At 38.3% G+C, this 20,042-nt stretch overlaps 1 protein-coding gene and 1 long non-coding RNA gene across 2 annotated transcripts in view; both read right to left on the bottom strand.

Moving 5' to 3' along the window:
- LOC109470430 (protein HIRA-like) overlaps positions 1 to 9,376 on the bottom strand; it is a 48,794-nt gene extending 39,418 nt beyond the window's left edge. The window contains exons 1-3 of the mRNA XM_019769382.1: positions 9,226 to 9,376; positions 7,665 to 7,755; positions 3,302 to 3,399 (exon numbers count right to left, since the gene is read on the bottom strand). Coding sequence (XP_019624941.1) covers positions 3,302 to 3,399; positions 7,665 to 7,755; positions 9,226 to 9,358 — 322 coding nt within the window. The 5' untranslated portion in view covers positions 9,359 to 9,376. The remainder of the gene's footprint in view (positions 1 to 3,301; positions 3,400 to 7,664; positions 7,756 to 9,225) is intronic.
- An 88-nt stretch (positions 9,377 to 9,464) lies between these two features.
- Positions 9,465 to 15,071, bottom strand: LOC109470431. The gene is made up of 3 exons (XR_002140255.1): positions 14,936 to 15,071; positions 10,138 to 10,200; positions 9,465 to 9,529 (listed from the first exon to the last, which is right to left on the bottom strand). It is a non-coding gene; the product is annotated as an uncharacterized LOC109470431 (long non-coding RNA).
- Between the last annotated feature and the right edge of the window lie 4,971 nt (positions 15,072 to 20,042).

The following is a 20,042-nucleotide window of genomic DNA, read 5'->3' on the forward strand; positions in this document are numbered from 1 at the left end:
ATTTCCCCAACTCCATTGTTCCAGATAACACTGGGTCTAATGAGGACACACACGTGTACTACATATGCCAGAAGGATGGCAGGCGTAACTAAGTGATTTATCCAACATACCCCAAGTAACCATGGAAGTCTTGCACCTTCTCTCCCAGAGCCATCATAACATGGACATCATGTACATAGGTTTTGGCCAATTTAAATATACTGTAGTTCGTGAACTCGAATGCTCTTGGGTAGAAGTAGACATACTGAGCTACAATAATAACAACTGCCTATTAATATACACGTTGCATACACCTGGTTGACCTTTAGCAAGTTAAAGACAGAATCATGAACAGATATTTATAGCTTAAAACTTAAAAACTGTTTAAAGGCCACTACATATTGTTCTTCATCAGATCTGCTTCCATACAATGACCACTTTGACCCTCCCTCTGAAGATTGTACCATCTGAGCTATTACAAATTCATCTGTCATGCCTGTAATCCTTAAACAAACAAAGTCGACCTGTGAGCCCCAGAACAACTACTGGTCAGGGTATTGCTGGCTCTGTTCCTTGGGCATTTCAGAAAAGACCTATTTTACACAATTTTAAAGTGGTGCATGCCAAAACTGTGTCTTAAGTTCTTTTGGCATTTGCCTAAGGCACATCTACAACAAATTTCAGGTCGTTTGGTTGGAATATAAGGGCACAAAAGCCAAAAATGTATATTTTCTCTGGAAAGACCACAAAAAAGCTGTTTTACACAAATTCGAAGTAGTGTTCACTAAAAGTGTAACTTAAGTTCCTTGGGCATACATGTATGTCTGGGGCACCTCTATACCAAATTCCATGCAGGAACATTGTAATTTGTCTGTAATATTAGGGCACAAATGCCCAAAATGAACATTTTTTGCGGGGGAAATATAAAAAAACACCTATTTTACACAATTTCAAAGACAATGTTTAGCAAGGGGTACAAAAGTAAGTAAGGTTTCCTGAACATTTGCCTAAGGCATCCCTTTACCAAATTTTAGGTCATTAGGGCACAGGAGCCAAAAATGTACATTTTTGTCTGAAAAGCACAGAAAAGAACAATTTTACACAGTTTCAGAGTATTGTGTGAGTAGATTATATTGGGCATATGCGTCAGGCAACTCTATACCAAATTCCAGGCCATTTGGTTGTAATTAAAGGGACAAGATCCGAAAATGTACTATTTTTTGTCTCAAAAGAGCAAAAAAGACCTATTTTACACAATTTTACATAGTGTATACCAAAGTGCTAGAGACATTCTGTGTGCATATGCACAAGGCACCCCTGTACAAAAATTCCAGGGCATTTGGCTGTGATATAAGGCACAGAACTCAGGAGACCAAAATGTACATTTTTGTCTGAAAACACAAAAAAGACCAATTTTACGCCATTTTCAAGTGGTACCAATATTGCAAAAGATATTCTGTAGGCATACATGTATGCTCTAGGCACTACTATACCAGATCCGATTTGGCTGTAATACTAGGGCACAAGAGCCAAAATGTACATTTTCTTCTGAAAATAGCAGAAAAGACCTGTTTTACACCATTTTCAAGTCATGTGTGCCCAAAGTGTAAATGTCATTCTGTGGGCATATGCCCTAGCCTCCCCTATACCAACTTTCAGGTCAATTGGTTCTAATTTAAGGGTACAGGAGCCAAAAATGTACATTTTTTATCTGAAAATAGCAGAAAAGACCAATTTTCCACCATTTTCAATTGGTGTATGCCAAAAAAGGCAATGGGATTCTTTGGCCATTTGTCTTATGTACCTCTATATCAAGTTTCAGCTCATTTGGTTGTAATATTAGAGCATAGGAGCCAAAAATGTACATTTTTTGCCTGAAAATAGCAGAAAAGACCTATTTACACAATTTTCCACTGGTGTATGCCAAAAATATGAATGACATTCATTGGGCATATGTTCAAGGCACCCTGTACCAAATTTCAGGTCATTTGGGTGTAATACCTTGTCTCCAGAGCCCAAAATGTACATTGTCTCTGTATTTGTCTTGAAAGCAGCGCTGGCATGATTTCTAGGGATTTCTACAGTCTAGACTATGAACTTGTACCACAGTAGGCTGCCTTTATCAGACTAGTAGGCCAACATCCTTCAGACTAGTAGGCTGACTTAGCTGGACTAGTAGTCTGAGGCATTGGACTACCAGTCTGTTCCACTCAGACTACTAGGCTCGGCAACTTTAAATGCCAAATATCTCGACAACCGTATGTGATATGACCAAACTAAAAACACCATAATGTAGAGGAAGAAGTGCCCTTTGCAATGATGTATAAAACTTTGCTGTTCTTTGATTCTAAAAATTTTGAATTTAGCCACAATTTGGAAAGTGACTTTCCAAATTTAAAGTGACCAGTGTTTTTACATAATCCCGGGGACCAGTACCAATTATACACACCAATCTAAAGGGTAAAAAATCAACTGGAAATCCCACTGTGCTGGTCAAAAAACATTTTCTTCTTTGTTTAAGCTGTGATTGGCTGGGGAAATGCTTTAAATTAAGAAAATATGATTGGGTAGCTACTCATACCTTAGATTTAGGTATATTCATCACAGTAATTTTAGCTTTACTTGCTTCAAGCTCCAGGTAGAAAATGCATGTACATGTATTTTTGAGTTTGCATCATGTATTTTTTTCTTGTTGAACTAATAACAGGGAAACGTAACCAAATAACGTGGATAGGACAATATGTTTCTGGTGGTGTGCCTAGATTTTTGCTGGTGCGCCCAATTGTTTTGGGTTGGGAGCACAGTGCTCTTTTAAGTCAATAAGCTAGTCTGGAGCCCTGAATAGAGTTCTGATACATAGTGGAATCTTCAGGCAATATAATGTTGTGAGTCTGTAGTGTGGCCATACATCTTCCATCCTTACTGTTAACTACATTTCGTATATATAGAATACAACACGGTGTATTCCAAAGGGAGATCTGATCCGCGGGAGGGCTGGGACCAAGGGTGATGCGGAATACACCGTGTTGTATTTTATTTATGTCATACCCACCCAAGAAAACACGATGCGAAATGGGCGAAAATTTGGTGTCCCAAAAAATGCAACAACATCAATTCCAACGCCCCAATTTTGTGTTCTAATTTTCGAAAGCGGTGCAAGCGGCTAGGGCGAAACGCGTTCGAATCGTCCTATATATGAAACATTTGGAATCCCCGGGCCGTATGCGTTAAGAACCCCCGGGCCGTACCGCTAGTTATCACACGGGCCGGAACACCCGTATCGAACGTAATCGCGGCCCAGGTAGGACATAAATGTCAGTACCTCCAGTGTGGGCCCGTAATGTGGCCACACATCTCCACTGCTCAATGTTGACAGTCTTCCCACCTGTTCCAAACACAGTGGATGGGCCTGCAAAATACCTTAGGAGCAAAAAAACAACACAATGACTTTGGATATGAGAATTTTCATTAATTTTGCGCAAATGTACAATCTCTGTCTGTCAGTTTACCTGTCCACAACATACAATGTATACAACATTATAAGCTCCAGAATAAGTTAATTTCCTCGGTGGTAGAATAAATGCATACATAGAAATATGTAACAGGGGGTGCCCTAATTCCGTACTAGTTTGAAAAATCCTTGTTGTGGCGTTATGCATGGGAGCACGTGCCTAAAAATAACCACAAGAATGGACAAAGTTTTTGTGTTGATATCGGTAATCTCACAAAGTTTGTTTTAGTTCGTACACTCCGACAACAGAGGAGTGAAAAATCTGTTTGAATTCGACGCTTGTTCAGGGGTTGACGAGCGTGTCAAAAATGCAGGTTTTGCTTTTGAAACAGCTGCTTTGGAGCAAGTCGCGTAATCGTAAAAAGAGGACTTGTTTGGGACAGAAAAACAGTTGTAGATTGTTTTAGTCATAATTATTTCACTCCATGGAGTGAAATACTGTCTTTCCTCGTGTTTCTTCTTCTCCTTCTTCTCCTGCCATTTCTTTAATCGATTCAACTCCTTCATTTTTGGGCCAAATAACATGAAATTTGGCATGAAGGTAGAGTGGGCAAATACCTCCAGGCGTTTAAAAAATTTTTGTGATACAGGCTTTTAGAATGGTTTTATTTGAGCTTTTTGGCTGTGTTATAGAAAATGTACTATAGCAGTGTGTTACTATTAATAATATTTCAGCATGAGTCATCAGAATGGTATATAGAGCAAGCAACCATAGGCAACAATAGGCATGCAGCATTCCTCTATTCCTCTTCCTGATTGGCTGTTGGATTGGATTTGATTAACTCAATTAATGTACACCTGTTCAAAGCCATTCCATATTGACAGTATGAACTCAAGTGTTTGGTAGGTACAGCACAGGCCACGAAATACACATAAATTTTCGAGGGACGTTCTGCTGCGGGAGAGTGCAGGATGTTCTGCTGAAGAGTGCGGGACGTCCTGCGGGAGAGTGCGGTACATTCTGCGGGAGAATGCGCAGAACTTTCGCAGAATTTTTGTGATACATGCTTTTAGAATGGTTTTATTTGAGCTATTTGGATGTGTTATAGAAAATGTACTATAGCAGTGTGTTACTATATTTCGGCATGAGTCATCAGAATGGTATGTAGAGCAAGCAACCATAGGCAACTAGAGTTCGACAATCTCATACCTCCATGACATGTTTAGTGCTTTCGTAAAGCTTATGCATAGTGATGATCACATAAATGGCTCACATTTACAATCCTGCTCATTAGCAAAATTTTTATACAAATTATTCACATAGCCCCTACCTAGTAACATACAACACACTGGTGAAATCCTTACCATTTAACATGGACAACGTATGATATTGTTGGTTATATGCAAGTATGACCTCTGACATACCTTTGCCAACTCATGTTTGCCATCCAAGCTGACGAATTATACATTTTTTTACTGCCAATATGCAAATTATAAGAGTCCATTTGCATATATTATATCATTTGATCATATTCTCCGCCCAATGACAGGGTTATCTTAAGAAATAAGGCTATTCTTGCGTTTCCTCATAAATTATGCAAATGAGGTCCTGATTTGAATAAATTATGTTTAGTGATGTTCGCCTTAATTGAACTTCCAAGTATGGCAAGTATTAAATTCACAGCAGTTACCACCATAAAATTGTACCAATTTGCCATTAATTATGCAAATTAGATCTTCATTAACATAAGCAATATCTACCAATGATCTTGTTGTTCTCAATTACATATGTCTAAAGTGTCTCATAGCCCTAATATGGAATACAGCAGATTTATAGAATTTCCTCATTAATTATGAAAATTAGATCCTGATTTGCATAATTGTATTTCAATCATGTCAAGCATCATTTCAGCTACCTACATTACCAAAAATCATGATGATCCATCAAACAGTTGTTCAGTTATCCTCTCTCGAATATTTTTAAAGAAACCATCCTGCAGTTCCAGAACAAGCCGCTAGGGGGCCCAAACTCATGTGACTTCTTCCCAAGCACGAGAGCTACCTATCATCCAAATTTCATGACCCTAGCATGTCCAGATCGCCAGATATCAAAACCGGAAGTTGCGCTGCAGTACCAAGGGAAGCCACTAGGGGGACCAAAATCTAATCATTTCCAGTTTTCGTCACACCCTACCAACACACCAAGTATGAAACCAATCCATCCAGGGGTTCTTGAGTTATCTTGTTGACCAACAGACAGACAGACGGACAGACGGACAGATAAACGCAACTGAAAATATAACCTCCATGACACATTTCATGGTGGTAACAATAGGCCTGCAGCATTCCTCTATTCCTCTTCCTGATTGGCTGTTGTTCGTACGTATTTAGGTGAAATGTTTATTGGAATCACATGAATCGGTATCAAATATCAAAGTATCAAATAGTAAAAATCAATCGCCCACGGCCGACCCGCCGCGCTGATAATCCCCCGTATTGTCCACAAATTGTCAACAAATACAAATTTATGTTATGTTATGTTTAAGGTTATGATAATCATAGTATATGTGTAGCTTATTCAATGTATGGTTTCATAGTTTATGTGATTGTAAATAAGACCATGTTGATTTGATTAAATGGATGACATCTGTGCGCGCATCAGTTTTCTCGTTCATTTCCAAACTTTAAGTTTACGACAATCATACAAAACATCTGGAAACTAAGCAAACGTACTCCGTAAATTGATTGCTGTAATTTTCACTGTACCGCAACACAAGCGGGAGGTCAATGTTCACGGTTTTCACTGTCACCTCTGTACCGTGAACTTATCATTACAGTTAGGAAATAATTCCTGGACTTTCTTTTTCCTGCACCTGTCACCACCGTGAAAATGTCCATTTTTCTCAGACCGTGAAAATTTTGTTACCGTTAGTACGGTTAGTAGTATTTAGATACCTGCAATATGTAACTTTGAGATGGTGATAAGTGTAAAGTAAAGCTGTCGAGATTTAAAGTACTTGTCCTTGTATCTTTGTAAAACAAATGGGAAGATAATTGCCAAGTGCCATTTTTGTAAATAAAGCTGTCGAGATTCAAAGTGCTTGTCCTTGTATAATTGCAGTATGATTTATTTAGAATCTTCTATTTTTGTTTGGGGAGGGACATGGAGTGAAATATTACATTTGCTCCAAAGCAAATGTTGGCCTTTCTAGTTTGTGTATTAACGTTATAATTTCTAAACTCTCTTCTCAGATTGACCTGTATTAAATACTAGGTCGGAATTAAGGCACCCTTAATTGCGATAGAACTTTCCACCGGCAAAATGACCAAAAACCTGCCGTATGTTTCGTGAACTATTACGCTTGGGTGCAAAGCGCTACACTGAAGTGAAATACACAGCTGTACAGCTTTAATTGTTGTGATCTTTATCTGTCAATATCATAGCTCATGTTGCGCGAGTTTTTGGTCAGATAAACTATTATCAAAGGTTTGTGCATTTGCATGGAACATAGGTCGGAATTAGGACCCTCGTTATATTTTGGGCAAGTGAAAAGTTGGTTCGGGCAAGTAAAAATGACATGGGCAAGTCAATTTTTGAAAACTTGTCCAACCCTGAACATGTACAATGTATACAACATGTACAACTTACTCATGGGAACTATAGCAAACAACAATAACACACAATCAAGTCTACTGCATGACAGGTGTATATGAAACATGTAGTGACGTGGTAATACATGTACATTGTACCTTCCTTAGCATGAAAGTTCATCTGACAGTGTGTTGGTATATAACATTATGAAAACAGTTAAACTTTACGTGACCAGCACCAAGTAAATTGGGACTTACCACAAATTTTTGACTGACTCCGTCAGTCTTGTTCACGGAATGGACCCTTCTACTGCAGCTTCCGGGACACTCTGTCTCACTAGATAAGCCTAAGGTGAAAATCCTAGACACAGAACCGGATTTCTTTGCGAGAGGAGTGAAGGAGGCGGTGTACATTCGGGCCAACTGTCCAACACTGAACAGAGATGGGGGGCGTCATAGGTTATCTGCCACGTATGACCCTCTGCTGCAACCACGTGTTTCTGACATCACGTCCCGGAAGCTGCAGTAGAAGGGTCCATTCCGTGAACAAGATTGTCGAGTCACGGAGTCAGTCGAAAATTTGGGGTAAGTCCCAATTTACTTGGTGTTGGTCACGTAAAGTTTAACTGTTATCATATTGTACCTTCCTGTTTGCCAAATCATGATGAGTTTGTCATCTCCACCAGAAGCCAGGTACCGTCCGTCTGACGACCAGCGCACACAGTTCACACAGGCTGGGGAGAAGGTACAGTGTGTGCCATGACAACTCTGGGAGCATAAGGCCACACAAATTTAATTTGTGGTTTCTCGGATTTTTTTCAGAAAAAATATGAAGCGACATGGGGAAAAAAAAAACAACAGGCTAAGGCACCCCATGATAGCCGGAAATGTTACAATATTATGAGTCATGAAGTGAACATACCAGGCTAGTTTATAATTAAAACAATAGATTTTGAACTTTTAATGAAACAAAATTGCACTGTTACATTGAGAAACATTAAGAACAAGGAAGAAAAGGACTTTCTTCAACCATTGGGGCCAAAATATGTCTTTCATTGAGCATTTTGTAGTTAATTTAGCACAAAAAAATTCTTTTTTATGGAAATCAGAACAAAATGGAGTACACTCCTTAGGAGTACACTAAACAGGATTTATGATAAGTTATCTACAGTAGGTAGTAGGTATACGTAGTAGGTAGTGGGTGGTGATCCTGCACAGGCATAACTCAAGAACACTTTCAGCCTATTTTTCTGCAATGCCTTACGATCACGATGATGACTGGTTTATTATTCACAAATAAGCATACAGGTTAAAAGTCTGTGGCAGCCTACATGGCTGCATTGTCAACTTCCATTTAAAATCTTGAAGAATATTATCATTATATATATCAATACAGACTAACACTACATATACACGCATGTACATATAAAATACAATATCAACAGTACGATAAAACTGTTTGGCCAGTATGTAAAACTTAATTTAACTTAAAACTTAACTTACTTAACTTAAACATAATTATCGTTCAACAACTTTGTCATAAAGTTAAAGTAGATCAAGTTCTTAGCTCTTACATATGAACATACTGATAAAATGCCCAAAAGGGCCAGGTTTCTTTAGTTTTTCTTGTTTTCCTTGTACAAAGAAATGGTATCTTGTAGCAAGAAAATTATTCTTTCAACAAGAAATTAAAGAATCCCTGTAGCAAGAAAATTCAAGAAACACTTGAGTTTTCTTGCTGTAGCAAGAAAACGATTCTGTCTACAAGAAATTTTTTCTTGAACTAAGAGCTAACTGTTCTTGAAGCAAGAAAACCATTCTGTACACAAGAAAAGATTTCTTGTAGCAGAAAAAAAAATACTGTAAACTTTCTTAAAATTCGAAAAATTCTTAAGATTCTTGTTGGTGAGCATGATAGCAGAAATATTTTCTTTTCTTAAGAAAAAAGATTAATAAAAATTCTTTTAGTGGAAGAATCAACATACATAATTTTTAAAGAATGTTTCTTGAATTTTCTTGAAAATCCCCGAGAAAATATTGGCAAGAAAATATTTCTCAACATAAGAAAATAAGAAACATAAGAAAAAACATTTTTGGTAGTGCATGCTTGTAGTGAAATCAAAACAAAACCATCAAATTAAAAAGGATTGTGAATTCTATGTGCACATGAACACAGCAGCACGCCTGTTCAGTCCTATACTCACCCAGGTGGTTATCCATCTGGCACAGCAGTTTGGGGACGTTTCCATTCTTCTCATCCTCCTCACTCCGTACAGGTGCCATATTCCACACCGCTACCTTCCCTGAGTCTTCACCTGTCAACAACAACACATACATGTAAACAACAACTTCTCATCCTCCTCACTCCGTACAGGTGCCATATTCCACACCGCTACCTTCCCTGAGTCTTCACCTGTCAACAACAACACATAAACAACAACAACTTCTCATCCTCCTCACTCCGTACAGGTGCCATATTCCACACCGCTACCTTCCCTGAGTCTTCACCTGTCAACAACAACAACAACACATAAACAACAACTTCTCAACCTCCAAACTACGTACAAGAGTTAGACAGATGTGCATTGAATATAAATTTTTTCATAACTTTCTGGGGTAGTAAACTTAAAGTAAAGTATTTTGTAAACTCTGTTAACTAAAAGTAAAGTAAAGTAAGGCCATGCTGATTTGATGACATTATATGGATGACATCCTCTGGGAATGCCGAAACTGATGTGAGCGTGCGAATAAAAAAAAGTTTGGCCAAAAAAAAAAAAGTTACTTTCATTATGAAATCTACGTGGTTTTGAAAGTTGAACAAATGACACAGAGTTAAAATAATCTAGTCTTCAAATTTATTTATTTCCATTTTCGTGTTTTTCTTTGATTTTGGCATTCCACGACATTGGTATTGTTTTCCAATGTTTTTTTCCTTGAATTTACGGGAAACATATATGCTCATTTTGCAACTGTTTTGTACGAGTTACAGTATGGTTGGAAATTTTTTTTTTTGGAAACGGCTGAAAATTCATGCGCGCGTGGATGTCATCCATATACTAGTAATCAAATAAACATGGCCTAAAGTAAAGTAGTAAAGTAAAGTAAAGTTAGCTCACCCTGGCCTCCTGTGGCAAACCTGGAGCCGTCTGGATGGATGTCGATGGAGAAGATGGGTTTACCTACAATACAGAGGTACGAGAAAAAAAATCAAGACCACACTATCAAAAAAATGTTTGCATCGACATGTTTCCAGCAACACCAGAAAAAACAATGTGTTAACAACAATGTAGAACAACTTTAATTAAGCCTTAGCATCATGGGAAAATCAAAACCAAAACATAACGGTTTTTGCTACAATGGTAAACGAGTAGTAAAGGCACTGTTTACTCCTAACGTTACAACTCAGTAAGTACAAACGGTACTACACACAAGGAGGCCACAAACAGAAGTTTTGTATGCAGGTGGTGATGGTGAGGCCACACCTGGAATATTGCATCCAGGTGTGGTCCCCATGGCTACAAAAAGATATTGACCGTTTGGAAGCGGTGCAAAGAAGAGCGAGTAGACTCATCCCCAGCCTCTGGGGCTGTAAGGCTGTAAGGCGCTTCCGTGGGGAGATGTTGGAGGTTTTCAAGCTTCTCAGGGGAAAGGAAGGAATTCGCATGGAGGATCTATTCACACTAGCAAGTAACCCATATGCCACAAGGGGCCATCATCTCAAATTGGAATTGCCGCTTGCAAACTTAAATGTCAGGAAAAAATTCTTCAGTATTAGGGTTATTCAGGAATGGAACAAGCATCAGACAACAATAAACAGATTCAAGAGCAGTATCAACGAGTACTAGTACTAGTACATACGGAAGAAGATGACCATAGGAGCTACTAAGGGCTATCCGCCTTCTGGCTCCTGATTTGCAGAGACCTAGTCTCTGCAATTCAGGTAAATGATATGAATTTCACGATGATCCGTCGTTTAACAGTTAACAGGGGGGGGTGTGTTGTGTGTGCCCTAATTCCGACCTATGTTCCATGCAAACGCACATACCTTTGGAAATAGTTTATCTGACCAAAAACCTGCGCACATGAGATATGATATTAACAGATAAAGATCACAACGATTAAAGCTGCACAGCTGTGTATTTCACTTCAGTGTAGCGCCTTGCACCCAAGCGTAATAGTTCACATTCAGGTTTTTGGTCATTTTGCCGGTGGAACGTTCTATCGCAATTATTTAGGGGTGCCCTAATTCCGACCTAGTATAAAACAACGGTCAATCTGAGAAGAGAGTTTAGGAATTATAATACACAAACTAGAAAGGCCAACATTAGGCCACTTGAGTGTAGCGCCTTGCACCCAAGGGTAATAGTTCGCAAAACGCACAGCAGTTTTTTGTCATTTTGCCGGTGGAACGTTCTATCGCAACAGAGGTGCCCTAATTCCGACCCAGTGTTTAAGACAGGTCGATCTGAGTTTAGGAATTATAGTACACAAATTATGACTAAAACAATCTACAACTGTTTTCTGTCCCAAACAAGTCCTCTTTTTACGATTACGCGACTTGCTCCAAAGTGGCTGTTTGAAAAGCAAAACCTGCATTTTTGACACGCTCGTCAACCCCCGAACAAGCGTTGAATTCAACTGAATTTACCTGAATTGCAGAGACTAACGGGGGGTGCCCTAATTCCGACCCATCCCTAACTAATACCGAACTAGTTTGAAAAATCCTTGTTGCGGCGTTATACATGGGAGCACGTGCCTAAAAATAAGTTTGTTTCAGTTTGTACACTCCGACAACAGACGGGTGAAAAGTCGAATTCGAGTTGAATGATATGAATTTCACGATGATCCGAACGTGGCTATATACACACTCGGTGTGTATATAAAATCTATTTGTCTTTTATATACACTATATACACACCCGGTGTGTATATAAAATCTATTTGTCTTTTATATACACACCCGGTGTGTATATAAAATCTATTTTTCTTTTATATACACACCCGGTGTGTATATAAAATCTATTTGTCTTTTATATACACACCCGGTGTGTATATAAAATCTATTTGTCTTTTATACACACACCCGGTGTGTATATAAAATCTATTTGTCTTTTATATACATAACCGGAAAGTTGATAGGGCAGACATTCGAATGATCTGTCGCCGGTGGGTTATCCAGAGTCACCAAAGGGACCGGGGCGAACCCCGGGTTGGTCTTGGTCTGATAAATGCACGCCAGACCGTGAGGTCGGCGCTTCTTCCGCATGTATTAGCTCTAGAATTACCACAGTTATCCATGTAGGATGTGACGATCAAAGGAACCATAACTGATTTAATGAGCCATTTGCAGTTTCCCTGAGACAGTTTAAACTTGCACGTGCATGGCTTAATTGTCTATACTATTACTAAATATTACGTCTAACTCTTCCGTGGTCTACAAAAGAGAAGTCAAACCCTTCAGACATAGTTTTAGAAATAGCTATAGTTTTCTAAGATGTATTACATTTTATTATGTAGATTTTGAAGTTCTTCTTTACTCTGTTTCAATGTTCTTTTGTTTATGTCACTTGCAATTAGCCTTTGGCAGGAATTTGCAATAAACTTTTCTATTACTAAAAAGAGACACTGACTCCAGGTGTTTGAGGTCAGCTCCTTTTTAATACTGAGTGACTCTAGTGGAACAAACATACTGTGATCAATGTAGCCAAAGCTAAGTACATGCGTAAGCTTTATCAAAAGACACTGTTGGTTACTTTGGTTACGTTGGTGTCTTTTCTTTAAAGTGTTCACAGTCTAATGTCACTCTACATAACTTTGCTCAAATATCTCTACATAACTTTGCTCAAGATACTTCAGGCCTGGGGTTATCAAAACAAAAATGAAGACTGAGGTTTAAACTTGGTGCCCCTGAATCCTCAAACACTCACAAAAACCCAGGTTTTGGGCCTATCAAGGAGGCTAGTATTTCGGTGTGTATATAAAATCTAATTTGTCTTTTATATACACACCCGGTGTGTATATAGAATCTATTTGTCTTTTATATACACACCCGGTGTGTATATAAAATCTAATTTGTCTTTTATATACACACCCGGTGTGTATATAGCCACGGCGATCCGTAATTACTTTTAAGGCCGCACAACACAGTATTTATGGGCGAACCCCGTAGTCAAAAGTAGTCCGGGCACAAAGTAGTGCTGCACAATACTAGAGAAGGGTGCAGATATTGTTTTGTGCATGGCATCGAGATAGAACCTGTGGTAAATGTTAGAGGAATACGTCAGTTTTGAGACTGTAAAAGTTGAATTATGGTGCGTGTTCAGTCGGCGTAGATTTGCGCTTGGATACTTGTCCCGCCTAGTACTGTGCCTCGGCTGCAGTTCCATGACCTCCGCAGTGGCGCTAATAAAAGAGGGCATGAGAAAAGAACTAGCCGGCAAATCTAAGCTCATTTTCACATATTTTGTACACTATACCCCGAATTTAAACACTATACCCCGAACAAAAATCTGAACCTTGATCGTGCACCCTACTATGATTTTCAGTGAGTCCAACTGAGTTACTTTGGGGTCCTTAACTATAGAAATCCCCATAGGGCTAATACTGTGTTGTGCCGCCTTCATTGAACCCCCACGGGAATTAATCAACCGTGCCAAATTCGGTGAAATTTGCTTAGTATATTTGGTACTGACGTCGGTTCAAGTAAAATACGCCAGTTTATTTCACCGCCAGACCTCCATTGCCATGGCAACGGCCACTAGGACCGTCCACTATGCTTTACTATGGGAGTTCCCCACTGGCCAGAGAACGCGTACCCCCCCCTTTTTTCTGCCGTAAAAACGGCTTACACTAACTACAAATCACTCAGAACGTGAGAGGATACCACAATGATACCCGCTAGCCAGAAAAAGTCGGCCGGAATAGTAAATTTGACCTGAAAAGAAGACCATTAAATGGCCCGTCATTAGGGCCTTGTACGGGACCTAGCCCTACGACAGGTGCCGAAGTGCAAAGTTGCCGAAATCTCAACAACCGTTTGGATTTGTGAAATGAAATTTGGCCAAGTTTCACATCTTGACTAGTTTTATCGTATAAACGAAAAAAAATTCAAGGTCAAGTTCGTTTAAGGCCGCACAACACAGTATTTATGGGCGAACCCCGTAGTCAAAAGTAGTCCGGGCACAAAGTAGTGCTGCACAATACTAGAGAAGGGTGCAGATATTGTTTTGTGCATGGCATCGAGATAGAACCTGTGGTAAATGTTAGAGGAATACGTCAGTTTTGAGACTGTAAAAGTTGAATTATGGTGCGTGTTCAGTCGGCGTAGATTTGCGCTTGGATACTTGTCCCGCCAAGTACTGTGCCTCGGCTGCAGTTCCATGACCTCCGCAGTGGCGCTAATAAAAGAGGGCATGAGAAAAGAACTAGCCGGCAAATCTAAGCTCATTTTCACATATTTTGTACACTATACCCCGAATTTAAACATATCAAAAATCTGAACCTTGATTGTGCACCCTACTATGATTTTCAGTGAGTCGAACTGAGTCACTTTGGGGTCCTTAACTATAGAAATCCCCATAGGGCTAATACTGTGTTGTGCCGCCTTAACAGTTAACGTTACCAGGTGTGGGGAGGGGGGCGCCATAATATTCATATAGTAACACTGGCGGTACAATTTTTCCATTGATCTTCTATGTACAAAATATTGAATACAATTCACTGAAAGACATTAACTATTAGTTAACGTTACATATACAACACACCAGGTCAATATTATTAAGTGTTATAACGTTATGATTTATGAGCAACACGTGATTTCACTGGCAAGCTTGATCTGAGACCACTGTGACAGTCAACATTTTTCTATTTTTTAAACGAGTGGTGTAGCACAGATCCACTCTAGACTGAGACTTACCATCGTGAGTTACCCAACTGGGCTTTAACAGTTTCATTCTCGACGTCGGCGAGGGAAATTCTTGGTCCTGTCGAGAAAAAAAAATCAAACGTCGGCCATTTTGTTTAGGTCTCGAAAACAGCGACACCTATCGTTTCTAAATAAAACTTCACTCAGAAGTACACGTGTGCCAACAATCCAAATAATATCTTTTGGAGGCTACAAGACAGTATCAAGTTGGCAACAGTGTCAAATCGTCAGGGCAGTATCCAATACGTTTGGCAGGCGAAAAAAGGGTCTCTCATTGTTTATGCAAATAACTTAAGGCCTCAACTTAACGTTGAAGGTCTTTGACTTTGCTAGCATGAATTATAACAGTTTAAGTTATATCAGTTGACTATATTGGCTATGAAATCGTTTTGGGTATTACATGAGTGAGTGTGGGAGACGGGTCTTCCTAAATACCTCAACCGACCTCAACCGGCCTTAATGGGTTGATATGCAGCATACATTGTCTATGCTTGTATGAATGGAAAAAACACTGTAAATCTGACGTATTTACCAGTTTTTAAAAGTTATTCCTCTGGTTTGGCTGCACGGGGAATCTCTGGACACCTTTTGCTTTATACAGGCAACAGAAGGAAAAAAATATGTTGGTTTATAATTATAGTAATGAACAGATACTATCATTTTCCAGCCTGACATCCAAGCTGCTAACCACATACGCCTACCGGCTTGACCTCCATTGACCTGAAGGAGGAACGCTCCGCGGAACCAACCAACAAACTTCGGGGGGTCAAACCAGAGGAATAACTTTTAAAAGCTAGTAAATACGTCAGAGTTAAAGTGTTTTTCCACATACAAGCATAGACAATGTATCCAGAGCGTTTGAAAAGGTTGTTAGCCCATGTACTACTGACTGCATATTAACCCATTACGCGGTCGGTTGAGGCCGGTTGAGGTGGGTTGAGATATTTAGGTATACCGGTGGGAGACTGTTGGTTTCTGGGGTATGCATCCACAGTGGTATGCATCGATGTTCATGATTTTGGCAGGCTGCAGCTGGCTAACGTTGGACAGATGATCGACGATATAATATAAAGTATAATATATACATCATAAAGTATATACAGATCATTAGTAGAATCTTCATTTATCACTGTCATGACTGTACCACTATGTATAATGAAAAACGCACAAACCTTCTTCCCGCTTGCTTAAAGAAATAACGATATTTTTTTCATGCTATAGATAAATTCAGTTTCATTCTAGAATGCAAAAACCATTACTGTGTACAAATAGGTAAACATATCAAATACTGTTTAGACCTTGGCACAAATAGTGTAAGTTGATTCATCTATAGTCTTGTACGTAGATTTTTTTTGTTCCCACGCGTCTGCTTGTATTGTGTATTTATAGACCTTACAGAAGTCACTGTACTTTTTTGTGTCAACCAAGTATATTGATAATAGGTTACAGTAAAGTGGGAAAAATCAAATTTTGGTTTCCCCATCAAGTACTCATGTTAAGTAGATAAAATTTGCAAATATTCATAATCGCATATACAATGTATCCAGAGCGTTAGTAAACTATTTGCACTCCATGTCAGACCAGGAAGCGGTCGGTTAAGACCGTTTTAGGTCGGTTGAGGTATATACGCACGGTGGCTGCCATGAGCTGATATGCATTAGGTGATGTTTTTATGTTAAATCGTTTATTTCTTATTCGTCGCGTTATTTATATCAGCAACAGCATAACAACAACATAATTGGAAGTCGTGACAAACAAGATGTATGCGCACATCAAGGCTCTAACGGTGCACAAAAAGAAACCTACATATTTTGGTACCAAAACGTCCTGTTTCATAAACTATAAATTGACATACTGCTACCTCAAAGAAAAATTCAGTTTTTTTTTGTCACAAGCCTGTTTAAATGGTATAAAGAAATGAGGTTCATTTAAGAACGGGAAAATTTGTGATGACCATCATTTACCATTTTTAAATTGATATTACTGTGTAATGTTAGGAGAGCCTGACGTTATACAGGAAAGTTTGATATCCCAAACGTTAATTATATATGGTGAAATGAACGGCACTTATGTTTATAATGCTTACTTGTGCAACTGATGTCTTAATTGAATTTCTGTATTTTTTATATAGTGATGATTTTTTAACCAAAGTTTCAAAAACATTTATATACACTTGTAGTTAAGTGTATTTGTTTGTTTCTTATTCTATGTATAGTTTCTTTGTTTCGTTCTGCACAGCTGACACATTTGTATTTAGCGTAATGCCTGTGAGCGTATTGTTGACAAAAAAAGTACAGGTGTTGAGGTTTACTATACACTGATGATATCAAAGAATTGCTGTCTCATATAGAGTTGGTTTCAGACTAAAGGAGAATCGTAAAGCGTTTCTTAAGGTTTACATTGCTGAGGTTAAATTACAACATGTTTTAACTGTTGCTTGTATAAAACAATCGGGATGCTATTTTTATATTTTGGTTTGACTTGTTATCAAACAGAAATTTGAAAACAATTATCTATATGAAGAATTACAGGAAATATAAAACCTGTTCGTTTAATTTTGTTTCTTGGTAACTCAGGTTGTTATTAGCATTTTACAGGTAAGTATGACTTGATAATAAGGAAATATCTTCTATATAAGACAAACTAGATATACATTTAATTTTTTCCGTTGTGTTTGCTCCGTGAATAGTTTTATCAGCTTGGTAAGTTACTAAGTAAAGAGACTCTTTTTTTAAAAAACAACTTTTATTCATAGCCGAAGTAGTTTCGGTGACCGTCTGTCACCTTTCTCAGGGCAATTCTGACTGGTTCATATTATACTGCAGCACAGGTGACGCTGCTATAGATGAATTCCCAAACGCACACTATTTACATATGTACACATACGCATTGTCGAATATGTTCTCCGTAACTGCTTTAACAACCAACAATTGACCACAATAATGTGTTTATCCGAACTATGTACGTCCCATGTGTATGCGAACGTATGTGTAGATATGTAAACACTGTATTTTTGGAATGCATCTATAGCAGCGTCACTTGTGCTGCAGTCTAATGTAAACCAGTCAGAATCACCCTGAGGAAGGTGATAGACGGTCACCGAAACGTCAGCTGTGAATAAAACACTTTGAGAGTTATTTTTAATGTGTAGAGCTGTGCACTTTGACTTACCATTAAAGGCCCAACTTTGGTTTGAATTGTCTATATAACGAGGTAAAGCGCCGACTTTTCAAAACTTCTTTGGCACCACTATTAGTGGCCGTGACAATTTATGTTCTTAGATCTTTTGTTTTTAGTTGTGTTTTCCTCTGCCTCCGTAAGGTTCAGCTGTCTGTAATGTTTATATCTCTCCTTTGGTTTATCTTTTAAAATTTAGATCTGACCTAGAAACACATAAGAGGTGTTTTACAAACGGTTAAACCCATTCCTAGTTACACTTCATTACACACTATAAGGCTCTGTAAACTGAGTAGCTCTGTGAAAATTTCAGTGCACGGAGCTTACTGCGAATCACCACAAATGTATTGTTTTAGGTGTATTCATCTACGTTGACGCAGAGGTTAACCTAGAAAGGTTAAACCTGTGACCCCGTCTTCTTCAATGTTGCCAGGTGCGAGCTGCACGTGCGTCTTTTTTGTCTGACAGCTGATTTATGTGACTTTAACTGGTTTGAATTATTGGCGTCTCGCTAAGGGCGCTTTTCTATAGTGGTTTAATGAGACGGAATTAAACAAGTGCTTTCTGAAAAAAGCTGCCATTTTCGCCTCTGTAAAAAGGATTATTTACTGGCGGTTATAATGGGATGTGATCTATAAATGATGTGTTGTGAGATGTAAAATGGATAAGAAAATAGAGCGTAGAGATGTTTTAACAGGGGACCGGAAGGGAGATTGTTGTGTGATGTTGCAGATGTTCTGTGTATGTGGAATTTGAACATTACAGCTGTGACATATATCTTTTTGTAGTAATATTCAGTAAACTTATAGTTTACAGTGGTGTTTTTGTGAGTTGTGAAATGAAAAAACAATATGTTTAAGATAAAATGTGCTCTTTATTTCAATACTAGTGTATGGGTAAATCTTTGTTACTTTTCATTAGGAATATAAATATACTGTACTTGTTGGGAAATACAAAATCCGTAGGAGAAGCTATTGCATTTTACCCTTCTGAAATGCACTTTGTAGCCTTGTCCTGCAACTTGAGTTGAAAATCTGACTAACTTAAGAGATAGAAATTCAAGCCCAATTAAGTACAAATATAGGGGTTTAATGAGTATATGCACAACAAAATCCATTTCAACATAATAATTAATTGGTATGGTACATTGTCTAGTCTGGTCAAAGTCTGGATCCTGAAGAAAAAAACTTCTGAAGAAAAAAAACTTCTGAAGAAAAAAAACTTCTGAAGAAAAACAAGTGCTTTTAAAAAAATCTGATATTTCGGCTGTCGAAGGTTTTACTGCCGTTATTGAGGTAGAAGTTGTTGAAATGATATTACCCAAGTTGATGAAATTGGTACGAGACCACTTAAGAAGAAAACACATCTGATAAAAAAATCAAAACAGCAGATGTTAAAAAGAAAATTTAAAAAACTCATACGTCGGGACATGAACAATTAGTTTTTGAGTGTTAAAAGCAAAACAGCGACAGTTAAAAAGAAAATTAAAAAAAGCTCCTCTCCGGGGATCGAACTCGCTATGTGCAAACCCCGCCAAGTGCACCGCAAAAAACAAATTAAAAAGAGAAATAAAAATTAAAAAAGAAAATTAAGAAAATTAAAAAAAAAGAAATAAAAAAAAGAAAAAAAAGAAGAAAAATTAAAAAAAAAAAGAAAACAGAAAATTAAACAAGAAGCCATAGGTGACAATCCTCCGTGAAGTTTTATATATTTCAACAAAAACAATCCCAAGCGTCAACGCCAGACCTACTGTGCAGACATTATAATTAGGCAACGGTTAATACAATGAGGGCGCGTCACAACCATAAACCAAACCTACCTCTAGCTCTATGCCTAGAAGTGGCCAAAAATAATTGGCCTTGCATTGAGCGACACCGTTATAAAAATAATACCTAAATCCATTACTGCTCCCAGGGCGTGT

The sequence above is a fragment of the Branchiostoma belcheri genome, unplaced genomic scaffold, assembly GCF_001625305.1.
Source record: "Branchiostoma belcheri isolate BF01 breed outbred unplaced genomic scaffold, Haploidv18h27 scaffold224, whole genome shotgun sequence".
In the NCBI taxonomy this organism is placed as follows: Eukaryota; Metazoa; Chordata; class Leptocardii; order Amphioxiformes; family Branchiostomatidae; genus Branchiostoma; species Branchiostoma belcheri.